This window comes from Papaver somniferum, chromosome 3, assembly GCF_003573695.1.
Source record: "Papaver somniferum cultivar HN1 chromosome 3, ASM357369v1, whole genome shotgun sequence".
Lineage (NCBI taxonomy): Eukaryota > Viridiplantae > Streptophyta > Magnoliopsida > Ranunculales > Papaveraceae > Papaver > Papaver somniferum.
In genome coordinates this window covers 21,316,876-21,329,189 of record NC_039360.1, presented here as the reverse complement: position 1 = coordinate 21,329,189, position 12,314 = coordinate 21,316,876, and the positions used below count along the sequence as shown (strand labels likewise).

The 12,314-nt window shown below is 35.1% G+C and overlaps 1 protein-coding gene across 1 annotated transcript; it reads right to left on the bottom strand.

Moving 5' to 3' along the window:
- Positions 1-9,908: 9,908 nt before the first annotated feature.
- Positions 9,909-12,056, bottom strand: LOC113355498 (peroxidase 47-like). The gene is made up of 4 exons (XM_026598366.1): positions 11,770-12,056; positions 11,485-11,673; positions 11,229-11,391; positions 9,909-10,594 (listed from the first exon to the last, which is right to left on the bottom strand). Exons 1-4 carry the CDS (start codon positions 11,965-11,967, stop codon positions 10,197-10,199), a joined length of 948 nt encoding a protein of 315 aa, XP_026454151.1. The 5' UTR covers positions 11,968-12,056; the 3' UTR covers positions 9,909-10,196.
- Positions 12,057-12,314: the final 258 nt, after the last annotated feature.

Sequence of the window (12,314 nt, the reverse complement as noted above, 5' to 3'; positions counted from 1 at the left end):
TGCGGAACTGGATGTTATGTTGATGAGACATTCCCGCCTGAGGATCATGGGGAGGATCGTCGACGACATTGGTTAACTCCAATTATGTCTCATCTAAATTCTCACACCAAGAAATTCCTGAGGTGTTGGAGATTACTCTGTTGCTAGATTTAACAATAGTACGCTTGCTTGATTGGGCATAACTAAGGTCCTTGCAAGGCATGCCATGGAATCGAAGCGATTGTTTCTTTTGAGTGTGTGCATATCAACATAGACGAAAACCTCTAGTTCGAGGTATGCCAATCTAATCAGATAACGTCCATATTCTCTTTGAGTTATGAGTTGATATATCTCCTGACGAGGAGCATGCACTTGAAATTTGCGTTGATATCTTATGGAGAAAAATATCTACATGTTGAGATTTGGTACCAAATTGATTAGAATATCATCATACGCGAGAAAATGATGTGAGATCGTTACTAACTGATTAAAAATTGGTTATCGATAATGTTTCGAAGTAGCTACTGAAATCAGTATGGATAGATATCCCCCTTTGCAAAGAAATTATCGACAGGGTTCATATGGTTGACAAATATGGATCTCAGTCCATATTGAGTTGTTCTCTCACTTGTATCTTCTTTTAGGACCTCAATCCTAGCATCCACGAACTTTAGTTCGAAATTTGATGCTTATAAGAAAGTGCAATAAGAGAATTAAGGTCGCTTATTGTATAACGCCAACCTTGACAACGAGTTTCCACAGATAATAACCAGGTTTCTTGAACGATGGTCTGGTATCATGCATGACTCGGAATATCACCTGAGTGGTAACTGTGTATCTATAATCGTATAGATTTTAAAAGAAACTCTTGTTTGTCAGTAATTGATGTTGTATCATTCTAGTGATGCTCTGGGCATTGATAGTGAGTATTTTATTATTCTTATGCATTCATTGAAAGATTTAGTTAATTAATTCATAAAGCATTTAGAACTTGTTACTCATCAAACCATTGTCATGTTTACTGTTTAAGACGTGTTACATTCCACGGTTGTTACTTCTCTATAACAAGATTTTCACATTTGATGATAAAGTCTTCCCACCGTTTTTGGGGGAAAAAACACAGTCGCCTGAAAAACGGCGTGAAGTATCCTGGTTTGCGCAAGATGAACCAGGATGTATCTCATCTGGATGTTTTCAGCAATGAAAGACATGCCGAGATTAGATATCTTTAGAAATTGCAAATCAAATTGCTTCCTTGAGAAGCTGTGTATGTAGTAAATGTTTGTAATTTAAAACACACCTCGAGCGTTGATGATTAGTTGACTCAAAATATTCTGCTCCTCCTAAAAACAAAGAATCAATCGTAATCATTGGAAAGATAGTACTCTCAAAGAGACTATCTAAGGACGATCTGATTTCTCGGAGTATAGTTTTCTTGATAAGAGAACATATCTGCAAAGACCGTTGAAATTCAAAAATGAAGGGATTCCATAAGACAATTTTACAATAGAGAAATTGTAGATCTTAATACAATGACTATTGGTGACATATTTTAAAGTATCCACCAATACTTTCGTAGATGATGCTGGCTTTAAGCCGCTCTCTATAGGAAATGTCATCAAAGGAATGATTAGTTAAACTGCAAAGGAGAGATTTAGGCAGAATAACAGTTTCTCATAAAATGCATAGTTTTGGTACTGTAACCAGAACTCTCGATAATGTGAGCTACTCTTAGCTACATGTGAGTGTCTGTAGTACTAATATCCGATGATGTAATCCCGAGTGGCTACAGGTGGGTGTCTGCACATAGTGAGAAAAGCAAAGTAAACTAATGACACAAACTCTTTCACAGAAACTTGAGATTGATTGCAGAGACACATATTCCCTGTTATGGATGTAAACCCTTTGGTATGTGTCTAGAAGTCTTTGTAGGACTCGACATGCATCTAGTGGATGTGGTTACTTCAATTCTATATGAAAAATCAGATATAGATAACTTCATACATATTCCTGAAGGTTTTCACCTACTCAGTAGAATTACCATGTCAAACGCATTTGCTCAATATGACGAAAGTGGTCTGTCGTCTAAGCGAATGCCTATGTTATCCTGGAATATGTGAAGTGTGAACCATCTTATATTCCCATGTATTTTGCATTGCTAGAGTGGATTTATGCAACATTTACTCGGGTGGAACTTCTAAATTTTTTTTCCAAAGTACTAAAATGCTTAAAGCAGGAGTTCGAGATGAGAATCTCGGTAAAACAAGATTGTAGTATGTTGATAAAACGTTCTAGCTTACATTCCATTAATTTCGTTAAGCTTGAAAGTTTAGACATGTTTAAATGGACAATCTAACATGATTACAGTCATTCGATATCTTACTTTTAAGATCGATCGGTTTACATCTCAATAAATGAGATGTATCTTTATATTACACAAAGGATGTGTAAATGATACATTAGCTGAAATAGGCTATAGATACCTTATATTGGGTTTTTAGTAAACATGTACGTCTAGTTACATACACCAACAATATCGAAACATCGATCCGAAGAAAAGTTCCCCATCTTCGTGGTACCATTGAGCTTGATCTTTTACATAAAAGATCGTAGGAAGTCTCCCATAGATAAAAGCTAATCGGACTGTTTAATATTTGATTTTTGGCAGGCTTGTTAAAGCATCTAAACATTTTCCTAGATAATAGTCTGGTAATAGAGGATACTTGTTAATCCTCAGATCGATTATGATTGTTCAGACAAAGCTAGTTGGTGAATAAAAGTCAGGCACAACCAGATGATCATTTAAAAATCACACAGAGGAAAATCATACTGACTTTCTCAACTAAAGGAAGCTGAAGCTTCTGAAGACATTACAGGATGGTGTGTGATCTACATGTCGTATTATGGGGCATAATGGTCAAATGAGAAGGCTACTAATCATGGGAGTAAAGTCATGGAAGACTATGAATATGGATATGTTGGACATTACGTCGTGTACTCTTTTTCCTTAATCAAGGTTTTTTCCCACTGGGTTTTCCTTGTCAAGGTATTAATGAGGCATGCGATTCCACTGTTATCTGCAATCGAAATGTTATACTCTTTTTCCTTCGTTCCACTTTTTTCCCCTATGGGTTTTTCTGGACAAGGTTTTAACGAGGCAACATATGCGGGTTTATCATTGCTCTGAGGTCTCATGTTTTCCTACGTTAATGTTTTGTCCCTCTGGGTTTTCCTGATGAGGTTTTTAATGAGATAACAACTTTAAACAATGATCATAATCTAAAAAAAGTATATCCAAACCTTGAAATGCGTTTACCGATAAATGCATCTATTATCTGGTTCTGTTTTTTACTGCACAAAGTTTTTCCTGAAAAGATTTTAATGAAGAAAAATGCTCATTGTTGTCTGCATTATTATGAATTTTAGACGCTCATGTTTTTGTTCCACGTGGTTTTCCTGGCGCAGTTCCGACAAAGAAAACATTTCGCAGCTGTGACCAGCCTCATTCCAAGCTCAGGTTTTTGTCCTAAAAGGTTTTCCTGACGCAGCTTCAAGGAGATTATGGCAACCATCAACATTTTAAAAGTTTCAAGTTGCGTAATCTTTTCTTTCGACCAGTATCCTACAGTATTTTTTTATCAACATCTTTTAGATCGGTGGTCATCCAAGGGGGAGTGTTATATGCCTCGTATCTTCCAGAGACCATATAGGTGACCATCCTTTGATTTGGTCAAACATGTTTAGAGATGAACATGTAAGGAGTTTACCCCTATCAATTAAGTGTTGACAACAAAGAAAACACGTGTGAACTTCCATTTCATTACGGTGTACAACAGATGGGCTATAAATAGCCTTGATGTAAACTGATTTTGAAGGAATAAAACCATTCTCTTCTTTCGGGTCTCTGAACTTAGTTGTTGATACAACTTATACAACTCCTTATGTTGGGATATAGCTAATTAGTAATATCATTTTATCTTGAGTCAATAAATTAATTATAAAAATATCTATCATGTTAGGTTTCGATACAATTCTTTAGATTTACGTAGTTTACTATATATATAATTTTTTTTCTGCAACTCTTTGGGACTTTACAAATTTTTGTAAGATATTAGATAACTCTGCATAACTTCACATGATGTTTCCCAAATTCTTTAGAACTTTCAAAAAGTTATCAATTTTCATGACTACTTTTAAACCTATACAAACATATTGAAGTATTTATCGAATAACCCTTAGTTAATATAAAAATGATAAGGATTGAAATTTTGGAAAGACTACTTAAGTGGGCCTAATGTGCCGACTTATTATAGCATGATACGACACAATACAACACAATTGTTCATGTTTTCCGTCACATACTGTATAGACAATATCGTGGATGTTTTTTGGAGATAAAACACTAAACAACAACACGATGCAATTTAATTTTTTTAACACAATACAGTACTAAACACTTTAAAATATTTTATATTTTTTTAATTTACCTGACAGAGAAACTGTGTCCTGTCACTTACTTACTAATTAAGTCTTTAAACTATTCAAGACAAATCAAATTTATCTTTCCAACAAATTTGTCTATAATTTAGGGTTCTTCATCTCCTTATTCATAACAAAATACCAACCATGGAAAATCATGATGGTGAAATCATCAATGAGGAAGAAGATACCGGTGAGTCGATTCTTTCACGGTTCATAACTTCAACAAAAGAACATAATCAACATCTCTGTACAGTAGTTGATTTAATCTCACAAATAGTTAAAGAATCAACAAAACAAACTTTAATCTATGTGATCTATTATTTCGGTGCAGCTATTTCATCTTTAACTAAAATATCTGATGAGTCAAATCCAGCTGAACATATTATTACATCTGTACTTAATTTTTATCAATAGTTTTGCCGAGAGTTTCTAAACCGATTTTCGGGAAGAAGAGAAGTGAAGTGAGTGAATTGATTCTGAAGATTTTGAAACGGCATAGTGGTGGATCGATTGAAGTTGGTTCAGTGATTTTTGCAAAGGACCTTAATCTTGTAATATATTTACGCTAACCTTAAAGACATATTGGTGTTCCTTAGTGCTTCTTTCTTTTTCAAAAATGCTTGGCATCTGAAGAAACTTACCTCTGTGACATTCACTAGTGCTTGGCCCTTGTCTGTTACTATAATCTTCGGAGTTTGACCACTACGGAATATCTCCTTCAAGGTCTCTAACATCCAAATAAAACTTACATTATTCTCCCGATACATAAAATTTCCATGCCACCGTGAAATTTATTAACAAAACTTGATGGAAGCACTGGGACAATTTGATTATCTCCAGATGCACCAACAAAATACGAATTACTTTTCCTCTAAATACCTGCTTCTTCATTATGTATTTGTGTTGATCGGCTAACCACTGAGATTGTTCCATAGACACTCTATCATCCCATGTCGTCCTCCTAGGGGTTTCTCTTGCCGCGTAAATTTACCTCAAAACGGACAAGTTATTCACCTTCTCCTCCTTAATCATCCTAAGTATGTCATTTGGTTTACATAATTTGTTTGACTTTACCGTTGCCAACTGATGTGGTTTTGGTCCACAAATGACTGAGTATCTAAGAGACTCTGGACCATCATGATTATGATAACCATTCATTACTTTACAGATCTTGTATACACCATTAGGTATATTAACTCTAATCTTAAATGGGCATTCACACTTCTTTGATTTAGTCATGTAAACCCTAGTCGTCTTCTTCACATATGGTTTGTCCTTTGCCTTGTGACTTTCTTGATTTACACTTCTCTCCCAAATAATATTTCATTCACGGTGTAAACGATGGCTTAAAACTAATGATGACTTCGTCTTTATGCCCATGTCCACACACCATTGTTTTGCATAGTTCCTCTTTTCCCATACCAAATCAATACGATAGTGAGAAGAGGTATTAGTACCCACATAAGATATGTATCCGGGTTGATCGTCGTTGAACGCTTTAATAATCTACAACATATGTCAACACGTTAGGGACACATAATTGGTATATGAGTAACAGTCCAGAAGACATATTCCAAAAAATCGGTCTATAGAGATAAATATATCTACCGATTGCCGACTTGATGATTTTTGTTGAAAGTTCCCAAAAAAATTTGCTTAACATGTATTCTGATTCACACATGGGTTGAACATGTATTTTTATGTAACTTTTATCTCCGTAATCGGATTACTTATAAACGTACATCAGCCGATTGTAAACTTTATGTTGTTTATTTCGTTGAAAATATCCAAGTAAAGGGATCGTCACATGTAATATGCCACAAAATCCGTTTGTTTCACCTACTAATCCCGCCAAAAGTGTATGAAAACCGGTTTATATGGTGATGAACAACGATAGATTGACGTTCCCAATTTGAGGAGATAACCAAGAATTAGTAAATGTGGTGCTATAGAATCTACCAATTCTAGCTTATAATTGGTAGGAAAAAAATGAAAATATTTTCCATGTGTGGAAGATTATAAGATGCAAATACATGTTTGGATATCCTCAGAACGCATACATGAAAACTAGGAGCGTTATGCCCTTTATTTTTCCCGGTAATATTCTTCTTGTACTACAATAAGATCCTCATTTATGCTTCACTTGACATAGTCTTTTTCATTCAAAAAATAACCCAAATTGGTTGAATCTAAATCATGATAATATGATTGCTGAGACGTAGATGCACCCACAGCTTCATCAATATTAGGGTCTTTATCGTTGCTATAAAGTTTCATTTTTCCTAACATAATCACAAACCCTAGTTTTTTTCCTCTACTTCTTCTTCTTTTACAAATCAAGTCAGAACTGGAAAAATGTTGCTCCTTAGGATGCTTTATTTATAGGAACATTTCATGTCAAAAAATAAAAAAATATTTGTCTTGTTTTAGTTGAAAATTTACGAGAAGTACTAATCCCGAATACTTTCAAACAAGTTATTTTGGTCATATCCATTTTAATCCAAGTCGAAATTGAACAAATGATAGATTCTTATGATGCTTGTAACCTATAGAAACTTTTCATGCCAAAACAAACAAACAAAAAATCCTAATATAATTTGGCTCATTTTTGTTAGAGAAAAAGTTTGTGTACCAATTATTAGAGCACCGCTCGGTCAAACTCGCAAGCGTTGCTATCTCAAGCTTGTTTGTCAAGTTTAGTTATAAAAACTATAAGTCTTGATTTCTAGTCTACTTATAGCTATGTCTCGGACTAGGATAGAATGTGTAGTTGAGCTTTAGACTTCACAACATTCAACAATGGAAGACGAAGAACTACTAAGGGGAGCTTGTGGATCTTCATCAACAAAAGGTATGTGGAGACTGAAACTCATCTATCACTCAGAAGTCTATTTCTACTCTATCTCCTATTTGAGACAAAAGTCGTATATCTATATAGTATTCGATTTATACACATTTGATATTTCGAACTGAGTTTAACTCGATTACATATTTCTCGAAATATGTGTTGGTAAGCTTTCGGTTTAACCAAGTTCATCTTATATTCTTGACGAAAGTCAAAATATGATCATGTAAAAATCGCCTGGTAACATCTTATATGATTTATGTGAGACAGTCATTTGATGTAGACTCGGAATGTTTCGTATTGATCATTCGATCACTTGAAAATTGCTTTGAAGATAATAGTTTGTGTGAGACAGCTATTGTCGTCTTATAAGAATGTTTCAATGATTGAAATGGAGCTAAGAACACTTAACCATAATTAGATTATAAGCACAATATGCGTACTTGCATGTGTGTTGATCCAGGACCGAAACTTAGTATGCATACCCGTATACTGGTTGGTCAGGTGAAATCCGGGAGCTATAGTATGCGTACCCCTACGCATAATGGCGAAGTCAGTTGAAGTCCGGGAACTAAGGTACGTGTACCCGTACGCGTACTTGTTTCAACTGAAGTTTGGATGTGTGATAGTATGCGTACCCGTTTGCGTACTGGCAAACACAGTCCAATTTCAGTTACTTAGGTTTGCGTACCCGTTTGCATACTTGAGTGGGTTATATTCTAGAATCGGTTGTGACATGAACTAATACATTTATATAATAAGGAATGCAATCTTTTGTAAACCGTGACTATAATGTTCATGAATTGATTCGAGTGAATCAAACCGATTTTGCTTCAATTGTGTCTTGTATACTTCTATGATAATATAAACAATTGAACAACTCTATAGTTAGTTTCATTTCAGTCATTTGAACTAGTTGTGGTTAAGATGAATAAGGTTGATATGAAAGTATTCATATGGCTAACTTCACTTAACTAATATTGAGCCAACTTGGTGTACACGTTTAGGTACGATTACCCATATCTAAATGAAGGTACATTTCATTCGCGTGTAACAAGCTAAGATCGATCTAACGGTTGAAAGATATTAGCTTGAATCTAATCAGGTATTCATTTAACAGTGAATATTGATAGCTTTGTTCCAAAGCTATCAAACCCTGATTTGAAGACTATATAAGGGAGAACTCTAGCAACTGGGAAACCTAATTCCGACACCTCTGTGTGATACTAGTTGCTACTAGAGTCGATTCTCATTTAACCTAGGTTTTTTCCTAAAACCCTAATAGGTTAACGACTTGATGACTTCATTGGGATTGTGAATCCAGACCCAACTATTTTTCTCTGTAGTTATGTGTTCTGATCTTAATTTTTACTACCGTGATTGAGTACTATCTTGTCTAAGATTTTCTCGAGATTTATCTTTGATAGGTAAGATAAAAAGAAGTCACAAACATATTCGTCTCATCGTTTATGATTCCACAATATCTTGTTTCGTTTCCATACGATTAAGATTGTTGTGAGGTGATTGATAATACTTGGCTGTTCTTCGGGAATATAAGTCCGGTTTGTCAATTGGTTCCTGTGCACCTTGATTTATCAAAAGACGGAACAAACTCATAGGTATTTCTGCGGGAGACAGATTTATCAATTTCAATAGACTTTCTGTATGAGACAGATTTGTTTATCAAGTCTTTGACTATGGGTCGTAGCAACTCTTAGTTGTGGGTGAGATCAGCTAAGGGAATCAAGTGCGTAGAATCCTGCTGGGGTTCAGAGACGTAAGGAGCGCAACTATACTTTGATCATTGTGAGATTGGTTAGGGATCAACTACATTTCAGTCCGAAGTTAACTTGTAGTAGGATAGTATCTATAGCGGCTTAATATAGTGTGGTGTTCAAAGCTATACTAGGTCCAGGGTTTTTTCTGCATTTTCGGTTTCCTCGCTAACAAAATTCTGGTGTCTGTATTATTTTTTTTCCGCATTATATTTTCTATATAATTGAAATATCACAGATTGTGCGTATGTTCAATCAATTCGGGAATCCGACCTTTAGGTTGTTGATTGAATTGATTGACACTTGGATATTGGTTTTTGGTACGGTCCAAGTTGCTTCTTATATTAATCAGGCTCACGGATTTCTATCTGTTCGATTTGATGATTACATTAAGAAACATAAATATAACTCTGTGATATATTTTTCTAAAGATTGAGTCTGACTGTCTAATTGATTCTCTTGAAAGTATATTGGAATTTATCCATATAGATTGCTAAACGAAATATTGGATGAGGTTGTTAGACCCACGCTTTTTCACCAATTCCCTACAAAAACTGTCCAAATTACATCGATGGTCAAATCTTTTCCATTATAAGTCTGAGATGGACAAACAAGCGCTTATCTTACAATCTATATAAACATTTAATTAAAAGAAATACAACAAAAAATTAGGCCATGTTTGTACAGTATTTAATAGACTAACTCCTACAAAAATCGTCAATATCACAATTTAATATATTCTTCGATCGAAGTCAGAATCTGACAAGTGCTATGGCTCGTTGAATCGCTTATAATCTATAGAAGAATATTATCTTGAAGCCCTCATAAATAAAAAAACTGCCTCATTTTCATAGTTTACGGTATACTAACTCTTGATAAACCCGCTAAAATCACATTGTTAGTCGTATCTTTTCTTATTTGAAGTCATAACATGACAAACAATGGTTCTTTCATGAGTAATGATTACTTATTCTTCATCACTATGGTAGAATTTTCTCAAAAACATATATTTTGCATCCGATGCACAAGCAATAGAGAGATTATAAATAAGCTCGTGATCGAAAACATTGCATTTCATTCTCTTGCTTGGTAAAACAATCTTCTACGCATCATCATTAGTTAATCACTCGACAATTCTGACGCACTTCTCCTTGGTTACCTTCTTTGACATCAATAAGCCCCATCTTCAACATGGCTTGCTGGAAATCGAAGAAAAACCTAGCAGTGTTCATGGCATAAGCATTTACAAGACCTCTTGTTCGGGGACTTGAGTACAAGGTTTGGTCGGAGCTTAAAACACCAGCTGACCTTCTTAGCCCATTGAAATAAGAGTTGTCGAAAGAGTTTCTTGTTTGGTCAAAAGGTACCTCTGCATTATCACCTGCGGTACAAGTTTTTGACAACGTACTTGCAAAAGTTGAATCAAGAGTAGGATCTACTTCATGAGAAGAATCGAATTTTTGTAAACGATTCTTGAATGAAGAGCATCGCGCTACACCCAGTGTATGTGCACCTGCAAATTTTATATACTCAAAAATTCAATGAATTACTCGTTATACTAAAATGTAAGATTCCTGAGTGAGGATAGTCTCACACTTTTGTTTTCACACGATCTCATATATTTTAGACGTCATTTTTATCAATAAAAACCAGACAATAACGGAAGTTAATATTTTTGAGATACGTTCTTTTTACAAGGCTTTACAATCCTACCGAAAATAAGCTTATTGCGAGACGTATATTTTGAAAAAGAGGTTTTGAAAATCAACGGATTTTTAACCATTGAATTTAAAACCAGTAAATTGTGAGTACGTATACATCTTTTTAATATGAATATATCCCAAGATATAAGCTTCAAATTCGATATGATTTGGTTTTCATTCACAAAAAAGACATCCGAAAAGTGAGATAGTACGACGATAAAAGTGTAAACAGATTTTCCTTCATTAAATAATTTTAAATAGGCCAAATGCAGTGACTTAGCATAGCACGACACAAAACAACATTGAACAACATGCCAAGTTGTGATAAGTTTTTGAAGATAATTAAGACACTGAACAACATGCCACACATAATTTTCGAGCACAATACCGGACACGACACGTAATCAACGTATGCCCAAAATATAATCTGGGTATTTGAATTACCTGACAGAGAAACCATGTCCTGAACACTAAATCCATGCCGAGAGAAAATGCTAATGAGCTCTGAGCTATTGAAGAAAGGGGAAGGGAGGTTTCTTGTGTCTTCTATCTTTGATCTTCTTCCATCTTTCCTTCCTTTTGGTATGTCATACAAAGGACCCCCAGCCTGGAAAATATTTGCAACAAAGTTTAATGGCATTAGCTAAATTAATATACGCCGAAACAAAAATCAAATTGAGGTAAAGTTAATTTTACATACCCAGAGGACTGCATCTCGAGCAGCCATTGCAACAATATCAGCACATGAAACAATTCCTGGGCACTGGTCTTCGATTAGATCCTTGGCAGCGTCAATGATTTCATAACCACGTAGGCTCAAATTCGCAGGAGAGTCTTTTTCACCTGTGTTATCTTTTGTTGAATCAAGCAGAACCGATCCATCACAACCCTGACAGATGATTGATTGATAAGGATTAGCAGCAGCATCCTATGAGAGTCGGGACACTAGGCCGCTGACTTTACCAAATATAAACTACGTACGTACCTCTACAAAGCAGTCATGGAAATGCATTCTGAGAAGACCAGCTGCCAGAGATGGATCCGAATCTAAAGCTCTATTGACTGTATTCCTCACCAACATTTCCACCATTGGGCACCGCATTCCATAATAATTCATGCTTAACCCATAAATTCCACTAAATCTTGAGACAAACAAACAAAAAACTAAGATTGAAATCATCATTCTTATTAGTTTGATATACCAAAGAATGGGAGAATAAGAGAATTAGTGAAGAACTTGTATTAGCACATACATTTATATATGAGGTCCATCACATCACGTTTTGGTGAAGAATTGATAGTATATATAAGATAGTGGAAAGAGTCGCACATAGTGGAACAATATGCACTTAGTGGTCCGGCCACTATTTTTTCTCCACTCAACAAAATGTGAATCATACTGTTTTATTTTATCCTTAAACCAACCTGGTGGACAGAATTCAGTTTCAAGTACAATGGAGTTCATTACTAGGGATGGTGTTTTCTTTTTAAAGGATGGGGTTTGTGATTCAGAAGTAGCCGGAGGCGCAG